This window comes from Ochlerotatus camptorhynchus, unplaced genomic scaffold, assembly GCF_037179485.1.
Source record: "Ochlerotatus camptorhynchus isolate MF236.1 unplaced genomic scaffold, CSIRO-AGI_Acam_v1.1 ptg000040l, whole genome shotgun sequence".
In the NCBI taxonomy this organism is placed as follows: domain Eukaryota; kingdom Metazoa; phylum Arthropoda; class Insecta; order Diptera; family Culicidae; genus Ochlerotatus; species Ochlerotatus camptorhynchus.
This window is the reverse complement of record NW_027040531.1, coordinates 2,772,329-2,794,734: the sequence shown is the minus strand read 5'-3', so window position 1 is coordinate 2,794,734 and position 22,406 is coordinate 2,772,329. Positions and strand designations below refer to the sequence as shown.

The 22,406-nt window shown below is 41.5% G+C and overlaps 2 protein-coding genes across 2 annotated transcripts in view; both read left to right on the top strand.

Annotated features, from left to right (window-relative positions):
* Positions 1-22,406, top strand: part of LOC135713054 (transcription factor hamlet) — a 287,914-nt gene that overhangs the window by 83,849 nt on the left and 181,659 nt on the right. The window lies entirely within an intron of this gene.
* On the top strand, positions 1,682-17,756 carry LOC135712738 (uncharacterized). Its single transcript, XM_065235783.1, has 2 exons — positions 1,682-5,446; positions 17,679-17,756. Exons 1-2 carry the CDS (start codon positions 1,682-1,684, stop codon positions 17,754-17,756), a joined length of 3,843 nt encoding a protein of 1,280 aa, XP_065091855.1.

The following is a 22,406-nucleotide window of genomic DNA, read 5'->3' as shown; positions in this document are numbered from 1 at the left end:
ACTGTGCTGCTGGCATTCGGCCGCACCCTGAAATAATTGCATCGGAACATCCAAGTTGCAGTTTCAGCTGCCACTAGATGGGCCATCAGGGTCGGTTTCGCATTATCGGCTGAAGAGAGTGTTATGTCCCACTTTACCAAAGACCGTTACGTCAAAAAGGGTCCTGATCCCATTCAAAAATACCATCTAGATCCTCGGAATACGTTTGGATCGGTGCTTAAGATTTAGTGATCATTTTAACGATATCAAGACCAAATGCAGAACACGCTTGAACATCCTCAGAACAGTCTCCAAGCCACACCGGTGCAGTAACAGCCCTAGTAGCACGTTTGTCACATATCGGTTGTAGAAACTTCTTTACGATTTATTTTAGTCATAAACAAGTTGCTGCAACTTTTATTAACGGAAGTGTGCTACTCGGGAGAGAAGCTAAAGCCACTGTGAACTGCCTATTTTACGGTATCGAGCTATTCTGCATGGCCTGCGACTCGATCAACACAAGACTAGCCTTCACATACAACATTTCAACTCGGATCGTTGCTGGACCTCTACTATCCACCCCCACCGAATCAGCCTGTATCGAGCTCGGCTCCCTACTCTTACAATATCAAGTTGCGAAAACGCTGTGCTTTAGGGCTATCAGCTACCTGTTAGAGTTAATACATTAGAAATTTGAATTTATACATAGTAACAGTTTCAAATGACATGGATTGTAGTTTTAATTGAATTTGTGAGCACAGAGAGGGAGAGTGTATTATAACGACGATTGCCGATGGTCAACATTTGGATAGGTAGATAAGGGGTCTGCACAATTTGTAAATAATCCAGTAATAATATACACGTTGAAGAGCACAGTACGGCCGGTTTGGTGTCTCATTTTTTCTTTGGTCCTTCGATGACTGAATCGGTGTGTTTGAACGACAAAGTCCTCCCGTAAAAAGGGACTTAGAAGAATTTTGTGTGGTTAGTGAAGCATTTCTAGAGAGTGCATTTTTCGGTGCTAGTTCACGTGGCTAGTGAAGAAAGACCTTCGAGTACGGCAAGGCGAGTATCGTCATCATTTGGTCCTTCGAGCCGGATCGAAGGCAATTCGGACCGAGAAGTGCACCTCGCGGTGGTGTGTGAAAGTGACCAATCTGACCGAAAACGCGGGTCAAAGGGGCTGCCATTACATTGGCGAAGAACAAGTGCGATAGTGCGACAAGGTTTCTACCACGTCGGGTAGACCTCAGATCTAAGTACTAATCGCGCCCAATGTTGCTTAACTTCGGTGATCGGACGAGAACCGGTGTTTTCAACATGGTATGCGATTAGTACTTAGATCTGAGGTCTACCCGACGTGGTAGAAACCTTGTCGCACTATCGCACTTGTTCTTCGCCAATGTAATGACCTTCATTGGTGCAGGATCGTGCAGGAGAGAATGATGTTTGTGGTTCCAAATTCACTTGTCGAACTTGTCACGACAAACATCATTCTCTCCTGCACGATCCTGCACCAATGAAGGTATCAGCGACGCCTGCCATTCTATCCAGTTCAGTTGAGTCTCGAAGTTCTACCGTGTCACCGAATCTTGCTGTACCATCAGCTTCCCCGGTTCAACAATCGCTTCCTCCCACGTCACCAATCGTGGAACCTTCTGGCTCCCGCCAAGTCAGCATGGCAGTCCAAACTGCATGCACCATGACATTGCTGGAAACGGTTGTTCTTAACATTATCGACGACTACGGTAAAACGCACAAGGCCCGAGCTCTCCTCGATTCAGCATCGATGTCGAATTTCATTTCGAAACCACTAGCTAAGAACCTCTACAGTCGCCGATCAACAGTCAACGTGTCCGTCGCAGGCATTGGATCATCCACACAGAAGGTCAGTACTGCCATTACCGCAACCATCGAGTCGGGAGATCGAACGATCTCGATGAAATTGCAGTTTTTGGTATTGAAGCAGCCATCATCGGAGCTGCCAACAACGCCGATTGACATTTCGGCATGGAAAATTCCGGATGTAAGGCTAGCAGATCCTCAGTTCAGTATTCCCGGAAGTGTCGACCTCGTCATCGGCAGTGAAACTTATTGGGAACTCCACACGGGTAGGAAGATTTGTCTAGGTGAAGGTCTTCCGTGCGTAGTCGAAACCCCATTTGGTTGGGCGGTTACTGGTCCCGCAGCTCGCACGGCTACCTGCATTCCAAGATTCTGCTATCTCTCCACCGTAGATGAACGGCTGGAATCCACTCTACAAAGGTTTTGGGAAATGGAAACAATTCCATCGGATCCGGTCCAGTCTACCGAAGAAAGTCGTTGTGAGGAGCTGTACGCTGCAACGACTACGCGCGATTCATCAGGAAGGTACGTTGTGCGTCTCCCACGGATTGAAGATCCCGAAATCATGCTCGGAGAATCGAGATCAATAGCAGATCGACGCTTTCTGAGCTTGGAACGTCGACTCGAGCGAGATCCTGCGACCAAGGACTCGTATCATAGGTTCATGGAGGAGTATCTGCAACTTGGACACATGAAGAAGGTGGAAGAGCCTGTAGATGACCACATTCAACACTGCTATATTCCACATCACGTCGTCTTCAAGGAATCCAGTACGACCACGAAGGTCAGGGTTGTCTTCGACGCGTCATGCAAGACTTCGTCGGGCTATTCCTTGAACGACACTCTGCTTGCTGGACCTGTTGTTCAGCAAGATCTCTACTCGATCTATTTGAGATTCCGGACAAGAGTTGTCGCCATCGTAGCAGATGTCGAGAAGATGTATCGACAAGTGCTGCATCATCGAATCGACCTAGTATTCCTCCGCATACGATATCGTAGAAGTCCTACCGATCCAATCGCCACATACGAACTACAAACTGTCACCTACGGAACAGCAAGCGCTCCTTATTTGGCAACGAAGACACTTCAGCAGATCGCGAAGGATCATGAGCATTTGTATCCCGCTGCAGTCAACTCGGTTGTTGAAGATTTCTACGTCGACGATCTTTTGTCTGGAGCATCGGATGTGGAAGCTGCGATTATTCTCCGCCGAGAAATCACTGCCATGCTTAGTTCTGCTGGGTTCATGCTGAAGAAGTGGGCGTCGAATGCCCATGAAGTGCTAGAGGGTGTCCCACCAGAGGATCTTGCAATTCAGCCTATCCATGATCTACAGGATGAGCAGACAATCTCCACACTTGGTCTACTTTGGGAGCCAACCGCCGATATGCTACGGTTCAAGGTTGAATTACCTCTTCCTGCTGCCATCCTTACAAAGCGGAAAGTGATGTCGTATATAGCTCAAATATTCGACCCACTGGGATTATTGGGTCCAACGACAACCAAGGCAAAGCTCTTCATGCAACATTTGTGGACGTTGAAGCGCAATGGTGTTTCCTGTGAATGGGATTCTCCACTACCAGAGAAACTTCAAGCCGATTGGAAGCAGTTTCACTCCACCCTCCACATTCTTGCTGATATCCGTATTCCTCGATTGGTGTTGGCTTCCGGAGTCAACAATATCCAGCTGCATTTCTTCGCCGATGCATCCTCCATTGCATACGGTACGTGCTGCTACGTTCGCACGGAATCAATGGTAGGAGTATTTGTACACCTTTTGACATCTAAGTCTAAGGTCGCCCCGTTGTCTACACATCATTCCATCGCTAGACTTGAGCTCTGTGCCGCTCATCTAGCTACTCAACTTTACAAGAAAGTAGAAGCGACCTTGAAGGTTTCAGCAACGGCATTCTTTTGGTCGGATTCCAGTACCGTGCTTCAGTGGTTGCGTGCATCTCCAAATCGCTGGAAGACATTCGTCGCCAATCGCGTGTCTAAGATCCAGACCACCACGGATATCAATCACTGGAGACACATCGCAGGCTTAGATAATCCTGCGGACGATATTTCTCGTGGCCTAAATCCAACGGATATTCTGCACCGTTATCGGTGGTGGCATGGCCCACCATGGTTGTCGCAAACTCGCGATCACTGGCCCAGGACCATCATCGATCAGGAGTACTCCCCCGCAGCGTCCGAAGAAGGGCGCAAAATTCCGATTGTTGCAATGACTGCTGCACAAGCAACTCTCTGTGAGGATTTGTTCGCACGGTACTCCAGCTACAGCAAACTACGCCGAGTCTTGGCATTCTGCGAACGCTACTTACAGTGCCTGAAAGATCGTTCTCTCCTGCGCAAATCCGATCCCAGTTTCGCTGAACTAGTAGTACTTCAAGGAGATAAAGCCGCATCCGTTTCACGAGTTACCACCACCGAGCTTCAACACGCCGAACAGCTACTGTGCCGTTTATCACAACGCAAGGCTTTCGCTGAGGAGCTCTCCGATCTTGCAAATGGCGAACGCGTCATTAAGTCATCTTCACTCAAATGGCTGAACCCGTTCGTAGACCAAAACGGTATCATCCGCGTCGGTGGTCGTATCCGTAACGCCGCGTTATCCGACGCAATCAAACACCCGATCGTTCTGTCCGCTAAACATCCGCTGTCTGCTCTGTTGGCTAGCAGTTACCACCAAAAGCTACTGCATGCAGGTCCACAACTCCTGCTAGCCACTCTCCGCCAGAAGTTTTGGATTCTGGGCGGCAGAAACCTCATAAAATCCGTCTTCCACCAATGCCACACTTGTTTTAGAAGCAAGCCAACTCTAGTCCAGCAGAGCACAGCCGATCTGCCGGTATCGCGAGTTTCGCCGACGCGTCCGTTTTCCGTGTGCGCTATCGACTACTGTGGACCGTTCTACATCAAGTCAGCAGTTCGAAAGCGTGGTCCTACAAAAATCTACGTGGCCATATTCGTTTGCTTCTCAACCAAAGCTGTTCACATCGAGTTAGTGAGCGATTTGTCAACTCCTGCGTTCCTAGCTGCACTACGTCGTCTAGTCGCCCGCCGAGGAAAAGTCGTCGAGCTCCATTCTGACAATGCTACTGCCTTCAAAGGTGCTTCGCATGCCTTGAATAGGATTTACCGAATGCTAAAGATTGAAGCTGCTGACCGTGCGCAAATCTTCGATTGGTGCTCCGAAAATGAAATCGTCTGGAAGTTTATTCCACCCCGAGCTCCACACTTTGGAGGCCTCTGGGAAGCCGCTGTCAAATCTGCGAAAACGCATCTGCTGAAGACCGTTGGTAACGTCAACTTAGCCTACGAGGACCTGTTGACATTGTTAGCACAAGTCGAGATGTGCCTCAACTCTCGTCCGCTTACGCCGATACCCGAGGACCCATCTGACCTAGAAGTCCTAACGCCAGGACACTTCCTTGTTGGAAGCAGCCTACAAGCGGTTCCTGAACCGAACTGGAAGGATACTGCTGATAATCGCTTGGACCATTGGGAATTGACCCAGAAACGGCTGCAGGTGATCTGGTCGCGCTGGTACCCGGAGTATCTACAACAGCTACAATCTCGTGCAACTAAGGGTTGCAATCCGCCAGTCATCATCGAAGTTGGTGCCATTGTCATAATAAAGGAAGACAATGTTCCACCAACAAATTGGCCTTTGGGGAAAATTATCAGGCTTCATCCTGGAAAGGATGGTGTTGTACGAGTGGTGACTCTTCGAACAGCATCAGCTAAAGAAGTCGTGCGCCCCGTAGCACGAATCGCGTTACTTCCGTCGATGAAATCATCATCAACCTTGTGAACAGGTAGAGCAACCCATTCCGGGAAAATTTGCTCGATGCGCACCTGCACATTGCACAGGTAATTGTAGGTCCAATAAATTACACTTGCCTCGTAAGATCTACCTGTTCCTTCTCTTGTTCCCGGTCTCCGTCGAGGATTAATCATCCCACATCTACCACTGGATCAACCCGTGAACCCGTGGTTAAGCGTGCAAATGGAGAATCATGCGCAGCCGAAATTCTTGCAGTGAAAGGGAAAAGGGATGTTTTTTTTTTGTAAATAAGTAGATTAAAGATCAGTTGAAATATTCCATATTTTCCATATTTCAAGGTGGCCGGAATGTTAGAGTTAATACATTAGAAATTTGAATTTATACATAGTAACAGTTTCAAATGACATGGATTGTAGTTTTAATAGATAGAAGAAAAGACTTCCAGAAATTTTTAGGTCTTTCTCCTTAACGAGGGAAATAGAGTCGACTGCTCGATTAGTATAAGATTCTAGGCAAGTAACAACTCTTGTGATATGCACGCTTACGTCGCGGAAATGATGGGAAACAAATATCACAATTTTCACCACCGCTGCACTGACGGCTCCAAGGCTGCGTGTAGGGTCAGCTTTGGGATAGCTGATCGCACTTTTTCTTCTTTTCCCGGTTTCCTGACCAATGCTCGGTTTTTTCGGTGCAATATTTTCAATATTTTACGCTGCCATCACACCCGCCGATAAACCACTGTGCTACTATCCGATTCTGCAAGCGCCCTTGCCGCTTTGAAATCTCCTATACCCAAACATCCGTGGATACAAGGTATTCAAAGGTGGGCTCCCCAGATTACTGTCTTTGTCAAGATCCCGGGTCATTGCGGCATCCAAGGCAATACCGAAACTGACCACCATGCAGCCACTGGCCGATTTGGTCAGTTGGCCACAAAGAATGTTCCCGGTCCAGATGCCGAAAATTTAACCAAATCTGCGGTCCCAGAAGTGGATCAAAAGAAGCGAACCATTCAACCGAATAGTTATAGGGTGATTAATAAATGGGTCGACGTCCAAACTAGCGAGACCAACGCCTCCGCCTCTTGTTCCGCCTCCGATCCGGACATACACGCTTCACTCACAATATGGGTGGAGCATCGTCTTTCAGGAAGACATGTGAACCCTGCAGTACGACGATGACAGTCGAGCATATCATTGTCAACTGCCCCTGTTTTCAAGGCATCCGGGACTTATACGGAATCCCGACCAATATCTGAGACACTCTGGTCAATGCTCTTTCAACGTTAGCGACATTAGTTTACTTCGTAAAGGATGCCGGACTGTACATGGCGATCTGACTATATCTACCATCAAAACTAACCTTTACCAACTACGACGCTACGGACAATTCTTATTCTGACACCTGAAATTCGCAATAAATCCTGCTCTTACAATACAACCATCTACAAAATACCCATTTACTGAACCACTGCAACGAACCAAGACTACGTCCTAGATACAACTCCGTACTTAACTCTGTAATTAGATGGATTTTGTAGACGGGTTACCCTTCTGGAACCCCCAACTCTGAAACTAGGAGGGCTCCCTACTGCAACCTCCACCCTGCAAAACTCTGTAACTAGGGGGCTTCCATCAGGAGCTCCCATCCTCTTTTCCCAAAGAGACGAACCAGCCAGGTGCTGAAAGTCTCTATAATAAAGCTAAACTAAAACTAAAATTAAAGCACCCTCCAATGGCATGTCCCTTTGTCCCTTAAAATTGGACCTTTGACGACTTTTTCTATGATTTAGCACGTCAATATAACCGACAGCAAAAGATTCAATAAATGTCAGATGAAAAGGACTTTGGAAACAAGGTTTAAGGAACACATCGCAGAGATAAAAAAAGGCTATCAAAGAGATGGATAAAGGACTTCATTATCGCAAGCAAATAGAGACATTTTGTCTTCTACAAAGTTTTTATTTATGAAGCAATATACAACTTAGCTGAAGACTTTATATCTCTATCTGGTCAAAATAAAAAGATAGATTTAGCAGTGCCACCTGTGGTGAAGTGCCGAACTAAAACTTTTCTTCATTAAATGGGTCTTGTCATTTATAAAAACTCTTCTGAAGACACCCTATTGAAAAAACCACTGTGAAAAGCGCCAATGAAAAAAGTTCATGGATTTGGCCTTTTGTGCCACTGTGCACTGTGGGCGTTTACTAATTTGTTTGGAGTGGGCTTTTTTCGGCAACGTTTTTTTTTACTATCCAGGGTATGATTGTACCTGTCACACAATAAAACTAATGCGATAATGGTATAGGCTTAGAAAACTCTCAATTAACAACAGTGGAAGTGACCAAATAACACACCAAGTTGAGAGCTGGCGTGAAGTCCAAATGGGGACGCAATGAAAACTACAAATGCTATGTGAAACCTGAATACCAAGGAAGTTTTGAATAGAATTCCAAGTAAACCCTGCATGGGATTCGAAAGAAACTGTGTAACGAATTTCTGAAGCTTATTCCTAAATAACTCTCAAGAGGACTCCATGGAAATTCAAAAAAGAATTCACAAAGAATTCTGAAGAAAATTTCAAGAAATTTCAGGGAGAAAATGAATCTAGAGCATAATACCATGGGAATTTTTAGAGAAAACTTCGGTATAAGGATTGCAATTAAATCTGAGAATAATTTAAGGAATACTTCAAAGGAACTCCGAAAAGAATTCCAGGAGAGTTCTGACTTGAATGCCAAATTATTGTTAATGAGAAATCTATGGAATTTGTTATTTCACTGCAAGCGAATTCTTAGGAAACTTTTAAAGCAAGTAGAATTCCAAGTGAAGGAGTAAACTTCTAGGGGCACTCTGAAATGAATTCACTGACAATTCTAAGAATAATTCCAATGCATTTCTTACTGAGGAGCATAACGAGGAAAATTACAATGGAATTGAATTCCGAAGTTGATTCCAAATAAATTTCAAGAGAATTGTAATCATGTTCCGGTGATAATTTTTAGAGAATTCAAATGAGAGCTCTAAGGGAATAGGGAGCAATATTTCAAATGATTTATTCCTAGGAAAGTTTCTCACGAATTTCCGAAACTCCAAGGCAATTTTCCGGAGAAATCGCCAAGGAATTCTTAGGTAATATTGCATAAATTATTAACAATTTGAAGAGCATTGCAGTTTCAAATCTGTGTTCCGCAGATGATTTAAAGAGTATTGTGGAGCTCATTGTAATACAATACCAGAAAAAGGTCTGAGAGCAATTCCCTACGAATTCACAAATCGGTTTATTTTTGTATTTTTTGATATGGTTGAAAATTTGCAGAAACAATCCTTATAAAAAATATCAAGCTTATCTTCAGAAAAATTTTACTCGAAAACTGTTTGCCCGATAGGTTTGGTGTCTTTGGCAATATTGCAGGTAATAGATGAGACTGTTTGAAAAAAAAATACGCACTTTAAAAAAAGTTACCCAACTTTTTTTTATTTAAAATAAAATCTTAAAAACAATATTCCCAAAAAATTATTTTTTTGTATTTTTTATTTGTTGATATGTTTTAGGGGAAAAATTGGAGAAATAATGGACAAAAAAGTTCGGATTTCTTTTAAAACTCAAGTTTTTGGAAAAAAAATATCCAAAACTTGGTCAAATTACTGTTTCAACTTTATATAATGAATGTACATCAAATATACAAGAAAAAAGCACCTGGGTAAAATTTTGCTAGTCACACCGTTTTCGAGATGTAGTGGTTTGAAAGTAGAAAGTATGATATTTTTCCAAAAACTTGAGTTTTTTTTTAAATCAGAACCTTTTTGTCCATCATTTCTCCATCTTGGCCTGATGGCATGTTTGTCCCCTAAAACATATCAACAAATAAAAAAAATACAAAAAATCCTTTTTTGAGAAAACTTGTTTTTAAGACTTTATTTGAAAAAAAAAAAAGTGGGGTAAATTTGTTAAGAGTGTTTATTTTTTTTTTCAAACAGTCTCATCTATTAACTGCAATATTGTCCAAGACACCAAACCGATTGTAGGGAATTGCTCTTAATATAAACTCTGAGGGTAATCTGAGATGATTCAAGCAAATTCTTCAGAAAACAAGGAGTAGCAATTTCAATTTTGTATGTTTTGTGGAAGCTGACATTTAAAGTTTCACGCTAAGGCTTCCATAGAGTATCACCTTGAAATCTAGTAAAGATTTCCGTGGGTATCAGGATGATTCCAACATACAATTTATTTTAGAGATACTGGACAAAAAGAAAGAATCAGGATCCAGGATATGGAAAACAATTAATAAATTTATAAATTTTGAGATTCCAGGTTAAGAAAATTTAATGATCCTTAACTAAGAAAAATCTTAAATAGTCAGGTAGTTTTGGTTTTAAATGATCCGGATATGAAGAAATTTTCTAGATTCTGGAACGTCCAAATAGTCTTAGTGTTATTTTTTTTAAATAACGGTGTAAGGAGGCTCGTCAAAATTAATTTAGGTCCTGGTTAAAAACCATTCGGCCTATTGACCGGACACCCTCAAGGCAATAATGCCACATCCATAAATGACCAGAACGTTTATCGAACTACCTTGATATTCTCTGTTCTTTCCTGAAACTATCAAACCTTCTTGAAAGTTTTTGCAGCTCTCTTGAAGCTTGAGAACTCAAAAATGTGCTCTCTCTTCATCTCTGAAAATTTTGGCGCTTCTAAATTTTTCCGATAATTTTCTGATATTCATGGAACTTTCCTGGAGTTCCAGAATTTGTGGAGCTTTCGAAACTTCATTGAAATGTTTCCACATTTTCCTAATGTTCTTGAAACATTCGTTGAGTTCTTGGATCTTCCCTACAGTTCCATAAATTTATATGATGTTTTGAAGTTTTTGTAAAATGTCTTTACTTCCCTGAAATTTCTGAAACTTTTTTAAATTCCGTCAATTTTTCTGTAATAAATTAAAGAATTATTAAAGAGGAAATGGCTCTAATGTTGGCCTATGGATATAAGATTGGGTCCATCTCTAAAAATCTGCTATTTACTACCTTGATGTTCTCTGTTCTTTTCTGAAATTATCAAACCTTCTCCAACGATTTTGCAGCTCTCTTGAAGCTTGTTCTACTGCCATGAATTCCATTAAACTGGCCTAAAAATGTCTAAGCTTCCGTGACGAACACTGAACGTATGCCAAGAACTCAATAATGTTCTATCTCTTCACCTCTGAGGTTCTAGGAAAATCTGGGAATTTCCCTGAAAATTTTGGAACTTCTCAAAAATTTTCGATAATTTTCTGATATTCATGGAACTCCATGGAGTTCCAAAATTTCTGGAGCTTTCGAAACTTCATTGTAGAACAACATTTGTAGAGTTCTTGGATCTTACCTTAAACCCTTCCATAAACTTCTATGATGTTTTCAAAGCATTTTTGACGATATCTTGACTTCTGTGAAGCTGTTGAAGTTTTTGTGAAATGTCTTCACTCCCCAGAAATATCTGAAACTTTTTAAATTCCGTCAATTACTCTGAGATAAATTAAATAATTAATGTAGATCTACGATTTTCACTGTACTCCTCAAATCGATCCCCATGTTCCACTCGCCTTCTTGAGTGTGGCCTGAGCACTTGGCTTTGATAAGATTTTCACTGAAGTTCTTGAGATTTTCATGGAACTGCCCTTAAATTATCGACAATAATTCATAACTTTTCCAATAGACTAGACTACCTCTCACCCCAGCAGGCCTCGGTTCAATCCCAGTCGGCGCCGCCGGGATGGTTTGAAGCATCTCTGATCATGCCTTCCTTCGGAAAGGAAGTAATGCCGTTGGTCCCCGGTTCATGAGTTGATAGGTCGATAGGTAGGTTCCAGGTTTGGGAGCTGCCTCCCTGGCGTCGGTAGTATTGGTGCTCAGCACGGAAAACAAGATCGACGGAAAACAAATCAAGGAAAATAAATAGACAAAACTGAAGAGCTCAAAAATGTTCTCTCTGTCTTCATCTCTGAAATTCTTTGCAAATCTGGGAATTTCCATAAAAATGTTTGAACTTCTCAGAATTTCTCGATACTTTTCTGAAATTCTTTGGACTTTCCTGGAGTTCCTGAACCTTTGGAGCTTTCAAAATTTCTTTGAAATGTTACCACATTTTCCAAACGTTCATGAAACATTAGTGGAGTTCTCGGGCCTTCCTTAAAGTTTCATGAGCTTCTATGAAGTTTTCGATGCATTTCTGATGATCTCTGGGCTTCTGTGAAGTTTTTGTGAAATGCTTTTACTTCCCCGAAATTTCTCAGAATCTTTTAAATTACCTCAATTTTTCTCGAATCAAAATGAAATAATTAACATGGATCTAACATTTTCAACGAAGTTCTCACATCGATCACCATGTTTCACTCGCTTTCTGGAGTGTTGCCTGTGCACTTGAGACTTGGCCTGGTTTGCAAAATAAAAGATATTCGCTGAAGTTCCCTTAAATTATCCACACTAATTCATAACCTTTTTCTATTCTAGACTATCCTGATGTCATTAAATCTATCTAAAAGACTTCTGAATTTCCCTAAAGTTTTCTAGAATGCCCTAAATTTTTTAGTTTTTTTTTTTATTAGTATCAGCAATTTAACTGACGTTAATTGTATTTCCATATTAAAATTTCCATAAATTCTATAAATTTTGTGTAATCTTCATAAAGCCTTAAATCACTATTTTTCCTGAACTTCTTTTGACCTCCCTGAAGGTTTCTACAGATTTTAAAAATATTACCGATTTCGGTAGTTTTTATACCGAACTTTCAACCATCGAGCGTAGCTGCTTGACTGTTTTCGCCATGGCTGCTGTCAGTGTTGGCAAAACCATCAATCAAAGTATATTTTTCCGCTCTCATACGCTCTCAATATCACGCGTGATATTCGAGCAAAATATCATGCTTGATATTGATTTTACAAGCTCCTTTGATATTGCGAGACTATTCGCAACGTGCAAAATCAAGCGGAGAGTTGACTAGCGACAAAAATGATTCCGTTGCACATCGTTTTCTTAGAAAGAGAAAGTATAGTTTGCTATCCCTTTTTACTGTTCACCGATGGCAGGCACGAAGTGACTGCTGCCAGTCGTTATGGAAGTGTCGGTTGTGTTCGGGTGTAAAGCAAAAATCATTAAACTCAATCTCACCACAGTTTGTTGAGATTTGCAGCTGGTGAGTTTTGTTGGCTTGATATTCCGAGCTGCGATATCACAGCTTGCAAAATCAACCGCAGCTGTATGCTTGTTTATTTTTGTGTATGAAAATCAGGCGTGATCTTGGGCATTGGTGAGATTTGATTTTTTGATATATTCCCAACACTGGCTGCTGCAAATCAACTGATAACGCATACATTTGTTTTCTGTACACAACAGGGTTGCTATGATTGGCGATGCACAAGGTGTACGTCACTCCGCACACCAGTCTTGGCTCACCTTTTTTGTCAGTATGCCACAAATGTGCCGCAGGCGTGCCGATTGTACCGGTCATAGAGCAAGCTGCGATTGTTTGCAAAATATCCATCGCGGCAACCCGGTATTTCTGACACCTTGAATGTTTTTGTTTGAAATCGCAAGGATAAATCGGATTAAGGATGCCGCGGGAAGTGACGGGTGTGTGAAATTGGGGTGTTTTGTGTTCATAGGATTAAAAAAGTCCTGTGTTTTAGGGTTTTATAATGCCTTCAAAGGCAGACCAGAAACCTAGCCTTTCGTGATGTGAAAAGCAAAGGTCTATCAGCGGCTGAAAAGAGTTGGAACTGGTGAGGAACATTTGCATATTAAACATATTAATTCAGCGGTCTGATTAACTGCCTTTTTTCTCTTCAGCATACTCTAGAACCTACATTTTGTATTTAGATCTATAAGTGAACTGCTGGTCTGAGTTTCTCAGTCAGTCAAACAACACGTCAGCCATATGGCTAAAAATCTTTATAATAAAGAAAAAAAAGTCAAACAGCACGTTATGTTGTGAATAACTTCAATGATAGTTGTCCAGCAGTTCTCCCATTTTATTTACAACAATTCAATGCCTACGAGATTCTGTCGAAGTTGTACCGAAGTTGTACCGAAGTTGTACCGAAGTTGTACCAAAGGTATGCCGAAGATGTGCCGATGGATGTTGTCAAGCTGGGCCGAATCTAACCAGGTGGCAGGGTAATCGCATGAAAACTCAACAATTTTTTTAAAGCATACGTTAAGGGGCTGTTCATTAACTACGTAGCCAGATTTTTTATTATTCCCCCTCCCCCCCTGCGTACATAACTAAACTCTCAACGTAGGTAATGAACACCCAGGTAACAATTTGAGACTTAACAAGTGTTGTTCAATCGATTTTAATTCAGCCATAGTTTGAATAATTGTTGTACATAGACCACGTTAACCTCTGTTCAGCTTTTCAACATCTAAATCTGGTGATTTTAATCAGCCAAAAGCTTAACAGTTATATAAATTGTAAGTTTTTTAAGGCATTAAATAACAGTCTTTTCCAACCCTTGTGCAGGTTTCTAGTTTTATTTAGAAAAAAATAATTGACGACCGCTTCCTACCTTATATATTTTTATGGGACTGCTACAAGGTGCTGACTAACTAATTGGAATAACATATTTATATTGTTATTATAAGTCTAAAAATTACCTTTGCATTCCGAGATTCAAACCAGCAGTCGCTGATTCACAGGCATCAATCATACCTACTGGACCACTTAAGCATATGTGTGGCAAAAGGTATGATCATTGACCTGAAACACGTCAAATTTAAATTGAATAACAGCAATACAGCAATGCAGAATTGTAAACAACAACTGGTAACAGTAAAACATTCCTCTCATTTGCCAGTGCAGTTAACACAATGTGCGCGATTTATTTCGATCGTCATGTGGAGGCTGTTTTAGAGTCATAATTGAGTTATATTTTTGGATATCTGTCTGAAAATTCAGTGCAATATAGCAGTCTGAATACAGAAATACAAATATTAATGCTTCCGACGTCGTCGCAGCCCACTTCTACCTGGTGTTATTCCTAAAAAGTTCCTCTACCTTGTCTCTACTGCTGCCGCTGCTTGGGATTAGAAAGGTAGGCAGTGAATATAGAAGAACTAAAATGCCAGAAATGCAACGAGTTGCACTGACTACGTTTGACAAATCAGGCTACCACAATATTTGTAGTGCATTGGTGATTTGTGGAGTAGTGTTAAGCTAAAATAAGACTAGTTCAATCTTTAGATCAGCTAACGTATTGAGCTTGAATAATAGGGATACAATTAGCTTCACGTACGAGTAATAAACTATATATTCAGCCTGCTGTTATTCAGCTTTTTACACCTTAAATCAACCAATAATCAGCTTCTGTTCTTACTGTTCAGCTTGAATTGTTACTTGGGCAGCCCTTAACCTAGTGATCTTTTCGGATCAACCACGTTCCGTTTTATTTTTAATTTAATTGTTAAATTTAAAACAAGTTCGGGATGATTGATTGGGATCTGCAAATTTGATACCCCCAAGTTCCTACCATGATCCTATCCTTCGATAATGCACCTCTCTAACCTCGAGTAAGCCGCGAGTATTCGGCCCAACTCCTACTAGACATAGAGCTAAGTGAATTTTGTTACAAACAACGAATAATAAACTATTGGCTCCGTAAAGTTAACGCGATTGAGCCTTCCAAATAAACGAACTTGTTAAAAAAAATAAAATTCACAAGTGTTTCTTATGGAATTCTTACGTTCCATCTGGTCTAATCCTCCAAAATCAAAAAAGAACCTTACCGAAAGTTCTCTCCATCGGTCTGGAAGTTCAACAAACCACTTTTAGTATGAGTTGTCTGCGTGAGCTAAAGGAGTTAAAGGACCAGCTGTAATTACACAGAGAACCAACAGATGATGCTTGGGGCTAACATACATCCTCAATGTGTAACAACCGGTGATCTCAAACTTTACAATAGGCGATACCAGCGACAACCACGTCCGAATGCAGGTTTAAAAGGAATGGGTACGAATGTGTTAACGTCATACTAGCAATGTTGGAAGCTAAACAATCCTTTGCACTTCCACGAGGAATCACTTGGATTAAAGCGTCAGGTTAACAGCAAGGTTTGTTTTGGCAAACGGTACATTGAATTGTAGTTGGGTTCAAGTTATGAAAGAAACGACCAATGAATCTAAAATGTGCAGAGGTCTGAGATTTTCTGCTCAGTGAGTAAAAACCGTCGCTCTAGGTCACCGAGCCCCTCATATCACATCTCACAACTAATGATCGAGTTGTTGTTGTAGCCATTCAAACTCAGCACCGATGATCACGATGACCAGTTTCAAAGCACACATATGATGGGCCTGGGTTTTATCCAACTATGTTCTTCTCAGTAAAAAAAAACGGCTGAAACACACTTAGATTTTTTGACGAGATTAGCACCACCGAGTAGCTCGACATTTATTTTTTTTACTGAGATCTCAGTAAAATTTATGTCAGTTTTTCTCTTTGGATTTGTTTTCTACTATTCGGGCTTAGATCCGGTTAAAATGTTTCTATTCGGCCCAGCATACGATAGTTTCAGATAGTGTGGAATTCGTGCAATAGTGGAATATGATGATGATGAATAGTGACTCAACTAGTTCCCAAGGATATACTAAGTCTACGTCGCTGGAGTTTGCCAATTACATGCAGTTTTGGAACCGGTATCAGAATACTCATCGACCCACGACATATCGATGACATTAGGAAGAAGAGAGTCGAAGCGCAAATCCTGCCTAGGGAGGACTATTCGATACTTCCAGGCAAGCTTATGGTCATATCCAGCCGGTGGACCGTGAGTGGTCAAACTAGTTTTTACATTGAAGTTTAATTGGGAAAAATAGGGTATCCCTAGCTTTACGTGTAAATTTTGTAAGGTATGAGGGGATGATTGAAAGAGTCTGAAAGTTGCTAGCAGAAGATTGGAAAAACATTAAGTAAGAGCAGAGGAAATTTATAAGGAAAGTGATAGCGAAATTTCGGATGAGGTAAGTCTACATCAAATGGTAAGTTCGTTGGTTCATTTAAAGAATTCGTGTTTAAGTACATATGATAATACATAAATACCCTTTTTTTTTTGTCAACCCCTTCTTGATAATATTTTCAAAAATAAAACAGAAAACAAGACCTTAAAGCACCCTAGCAAATCAATAAAAAAAATTATCTCATCAAAAAAATAGAGTTAAAATGACAATTCCTATTCCCTAAAGTAATTAAAATTCGAATGCAGAGGGGTTGATGAAATTGGAACATTACTGTAAATCAAACATTTTAAAACATTATATTATATATTGGGTTGAAGAGAGACAGCCTCAGGGAGGATTTGTTGATTGGACGAGGGTTCGTGGATTTGCCAGTTCCTTGTCACGTGATTACAGATGGCTATCTGGTCATTTTGTCTTCAAAAGGTCTTCAATGAAGCTGATTCACCCTGCTGCAACAAACCATCAGGCAGAATTTTACAACCGGTAAAGTATCTACAGACATTGTTAATCCTTGTACTGATGGTGGGTTCCATGCACATCACATCAGATCTTAGTAAAATTTATGTTTAATTTATGTACCCATTCGTTTTTCACTGAGATCTAGCAAAGTAAAAGTATGTAAGGCAGTCAACACACAGCTTATGATCGAGTTGATACTATAAGCATTCAAACCTGACGACGGTCACTGCCTCATAAAACACGAGAGGCCACACAAGCTTTTTCAAGCCAAATTTCCAATGAAATTTTGTTTTCCTAAGCGAATAAAATGGGAAATTTTTAAAAGATTGAACTAGTTCTGAAAAAAACCTAAATGTAGTTTAACACTTCAAAAAACAGCTCTATTACTAGCTTTAAGAAAGTGTAATAAATTACATCGGCAAACTTCAGTACCTTTTAGAAAACAACATTATCTTTCCGTCGTTTCCAATTTTGATTATCGACAAATGTCTCGACAAAAAGCACGCACTATTAGCATAAATAACCAAACAGCATTGCCATTTACCAGACAGTATATTCCCTCGGAAAACAAAAAGTCGCAACATCTCCAAACCCATCGCCACACGCACCCGCAGCGTCATCCGTCAAAAGGCCACGGTCAGTCTACTACCAGCGCCACCGCCGCCGCCCTGGGTCGTCAAGATAGCTTTTAAGTGGGCGACAAGAAGGTCAACTCATCTTCCTCGCCAGCTGTAGCAGAGTTCCAAAAATAAGTACGCACACGCCCTGCCTCTCCCGACGCCGTGTGACCATAACTCATTTGAATGTCAAGTATTATGGGTAGCAAAGCGGTCGTGTTTTACGAATGAGAGATGCTCTACAAGATGCATAACGTTTTTGAGCCATCGTCCTGATGCAATAGCTATGCGAAACATGAGCCGCGGCTTAGGCAGTGTGAGGTGAAAAGCGTGGGAGCTGTGTTTCGTGGTGGATTGGCACACGCGAGACACAATCAGCTATTGTTTCAGGCTACATTTTGCGCACATTTGAATAGCTATTTGTGCGCGCAAGTTTTACAAAATATTGTTTGATTTGCTCATTAGCATGGAGCCGCCTCTGTTTTCGAAATGCTTGTTTCCCCGATCTGCCCTGCTTTGAGGCTTTGCTAAGCTCACTCCGTGAAGAAATATGCTACACACGTCGTCGTCGACGACGTCGTTGAAGAGGAAGAACATGAGCGCCGCGCTAGTATTTTGGATCTAAACGAGCAGCATATGCTGATGAAGATTGTAGATGATAATTGATACATGCTCCGTTCGCGAGTATAATGGAGTAACATGTATATACTTATTCTGTCAGATGTTGCTCGTCGTCGTCGTTGTCTATTGATCTGCTCTGCTGAGGGTAGATGAGTTTCCTAATCAAATACCGAGCGCGACTGCGACAACAGCAACGAACGGGCGCGCGCGAAAAGAGAAATCGAACACCCTCCCTGAAGGTCTAATGAATACCTCGCGGATTTCGATTTCGTCAAACCCAGGCGGGCTCCGTCGGTAGACAATGATCTTCCTACTTCTGACCCAATTTCCAAGATTACATTCTTTTGTCTGTTGACTCTGCTCTCGTCATCGGCGGTTCGTCGTCGTTGTGTTAAAGTCCTACAATATCGAGTGAGCTTTTCAAGCAGCTGCGGGTTTATAGGTAGTAATTGGTGTTTGACTGTGAGCTTTTGGCGTGCAACACTCTCGCGGATCGAGTGGAGCAGTCTAATGAGCATACTTCACGCCGAGCAAATAATCAATCAATGGATTATTGGATTTCGGAGCCGGCAGGATGAAAGACGGCCGCTGTGCGCTCTCGAGAGGTGCTAGACGGAGTGTCAGGCCACATTTGCATAATTGGGTGGCACACACCTACCTGAGGAAAACGACGATATGGAGTGTTATTGAAATCGATTTGGTACACCACTAGAGAGTGAATGAATTCCAAGAAACACCCATGAGCTGGTTTAATAAGTGGTAAATCATGGGGAAAATTGGATCCGAAATGAACCGCATAATTCACTATCACTGATTCGATTCGTGGGAACCCAACGACCCAATCAAATCAAATATTTCACACCCAACTGTCAACAAGCTCGGAGATATTAGTCTAAATGAGCTGTTGAAACATCAGCCGATAAAATTAATCCCCACGCACGGGCAGCAGAAAATCGACCCATCGACAGCGGGGGTCGTTCAATTCCCAGCCGGCGTCATCCTCTTCCAATAACTCATAATCCACTTTGAAAGTAAGAGAAACGAAAAGCAGAGGCGACCGGGCCGTTTTGGAACTGAATTCAGCAATAACATTATAAACCCGAGGTGAGAATGTGGAACGAAGAAGATCCAGCCAGCCGACAACGAGGGGAGGTGATAATTACTCGGACGTTTAAGCTTCACTTTTGCTTCCTCCGCGTTTATATCTGTTTTGTGATAGTGCTCTCGCATCAGAGTGCAATCAAAACACCGCCGACTAGCGGGAGGGGGGTTCCAAGCCGGAGGAGGGGGGAACTCTTTTATGAACGTGTCATTTCCGCTCCCGGGAGCAAGAGGGCAGTATAAATAATAAACTCTCTTATTATTAACCTTTCGCATATGGCCTGGCCGCTAGCCCGGGCACTTCATTAACGCACTTCTGCTGACTGGGTCGGGGAGAAGCGTTTTTCGCTCGCGCGGGAGCGGAAAACGGTTTTATTAGCAGCAACTTCTGAGCTACCGAATTAATGTATTAATTTATGATTAATTGTTAACTCTATGCAAATAAACAAGCGACTTCTTCAGGGACCTGAGCGAGCGGGGTTCGTCGCTTTGGGAATGTTCGGTTCAGCTTTGGGCGATGTTTTGAGCTACCAGCAGGCTGGCTATAAGGTGTCAAATTACACAACTACCGGCCGTCCGATGACGGTGCTTGGCTTGACCGAGCGTGGGAATGGTTTTGAAGCGAGGAAAGTGAATCATCTTCTTGTGGTGTTTGGGCTCGAGGGTGGGGGAGGGGGGGGTCTTCTTCGTGGTCAAGGTTGAATTGTGGGTAGGTTGGCTGTTACAATGTTACAATGTTCGACATTGTAAGTTGATATAATGATGTAATAGACCGAAGAAAAATTTGCAATCTTCGCCTCACGATGCTCAAGCGGTTTCAAATCGGGTCCGGATTAGCCTTCCAAAATTTAAACTCTTTTTTTTTCCTTAATTTGTCTTCCGTCGATCTTGTTTTCCGTACTGAGTACCAATGCTACCGATGCCAGGGAAGCAGCTTCCACACCTGGACCCTACCCATCGACCCATCAACTCATGAACCGGGGATCAACGGCTTTACTTCCCTTTCGAAGGAAGGCGTCATCAGAGATGTTATGCCTCAGAGAATCCCGCCGACTAGAATTAAACCCAGGCCTTTTGTGGTGAGATGCAATCACCAAAATTAAAACTCATTTGACTTGGCACAAACCATGTAAAGTTTATTTGGAAATCACCATGGGAAAACCAAACTTCTTGTTATTGGCTTCTAGCCTTTTGCCTTATTTCTCTGTTAAAAAGTTCTATTATTATTCTGATGGGGAATTTTCTCACCTACATTTTTACAGAAGATCGATTTTCAGTCCAACGTCATTTTAAATAGTTATTTATTGTTTAAGAGATTTATAATCTTATGGCATGATCAAGCAGCTATTTTGTGGGCAATACTGTATTCTGCAGTGTGACATAGTAGCCATGATTGTTGTGCTCTATTCTACGCTCCAGAAACACCAATGTTGCCTGCTGAACAGTTGATTGAGCATATTCGTAAGCAGCGAATCCAAACACATAAAGCATCCAACGATACATACAAAACGGTTGCTACGACTGCCATGACAAACTCGCTCTGTAACATAGCTCGATCGGAGTGGTAGAAGGATAATGATATATTGCTTGCCTGCTTATGGCTTGATCTGAGTCGAGAAAAGACAGAGATAACAAAAAATTCCCATCAACACACATGTATCATCTTCGGCTTTACTTTGTGAAACAGCTTGCCAACAATTGGCTCGTTTCCTTCCACCGCCCCGAGTGGGCTGTGTCGCACGGGCTGCTCGTCATGAAAAAAGGAAGAAGATTATATCATTATTGCTTTCCACTTCTAACATAGCGTTATCACGCGGTTCGTTGATCGCTTGTCATTTTGTCATTTGGAGATATTCTTGATTCCTTGGTCATAAGACATCAGTGACTTGAATCATGAATATCTTTTGCTCCTTACACTTGATCGAAATGTGGTCTTGAACAAAGTTGTAGCTGAAAAAATTTCCTACAGGCATAAATATGATTTTTAAAAGTATAGTAAAATGATGCATTGTTAGCTGGACGTGAACAAATAATTTCCTTTTCCCATAGTGATTTCCATATAGACTTCAAATGGCTTGTGCCTAGTCAGTTTCTTACTAAATGAGTTCAAATTTTTGAAGGCTAGTCAGAATCCAGTTTGGAACCGGTTGAGAACTGTGGAGCAAAAATTTTAACTTTTACATCAGTCTATTATATATACATCGATGAATAAATAAAAAACAAGGTCTCTTAGAGTGACTAAAGGATAAAACATTTCATATAAAGGCATTCAACATATTTTTAATATTGAGAACGTTCAGTATATAAAGTTTATTAGATAATATTTCATTATCCGGTAGAGACTACCGCAAGCAACATCCCAAGTTACCAAAAGTTCCGCATTCAACACTTTCAAGTTCCATAAAGTTTAAATAAAGTTCCGACAGAACTTTCAAGCCACATGAAGCAATCCGCGCAAATCTTTTTTTGTAACAAAATTTAATGTACGTAAATATGAAATATTCAGTGGCCCGAATAAATCATAATTCTTATATGCATGCAACATTCTATCCAAAAATAAAAAATAAATCAAAAGTAATTTCCTGGATTCGAATCCACGTATTCGGCATGTGATCTACGATTGCTAACCACTGCGCCACGCAAACATCAATTTAAATTCATCAAGGTGTTGTGTTTCGTATTCAAGTCAGTCAGCTGGCTCAGAAAACTCCAACAATAGGCGGGACAACAGCTCACTTTAATATATTTAGATGGCGTAGTGGTTCGTTCTGAGATTCTCACGCAGAAGGACTGGATTTGATTCTTCCCACAGCTCCATTACTACTACTACTAATGCTGATAAATCAACACACATTAATACCTGCCTTTCGAAATAACTTTCATAAAAGTGCGAACTTAAATATAGAATTGATGTAGAGGACAAAAACCTTTTTTAATTTACTTTCTAAAAGTTCCGTTCATGTTCCGCCAGAGGCTGCTTAGAATGCTCTTCAATTATGGTAC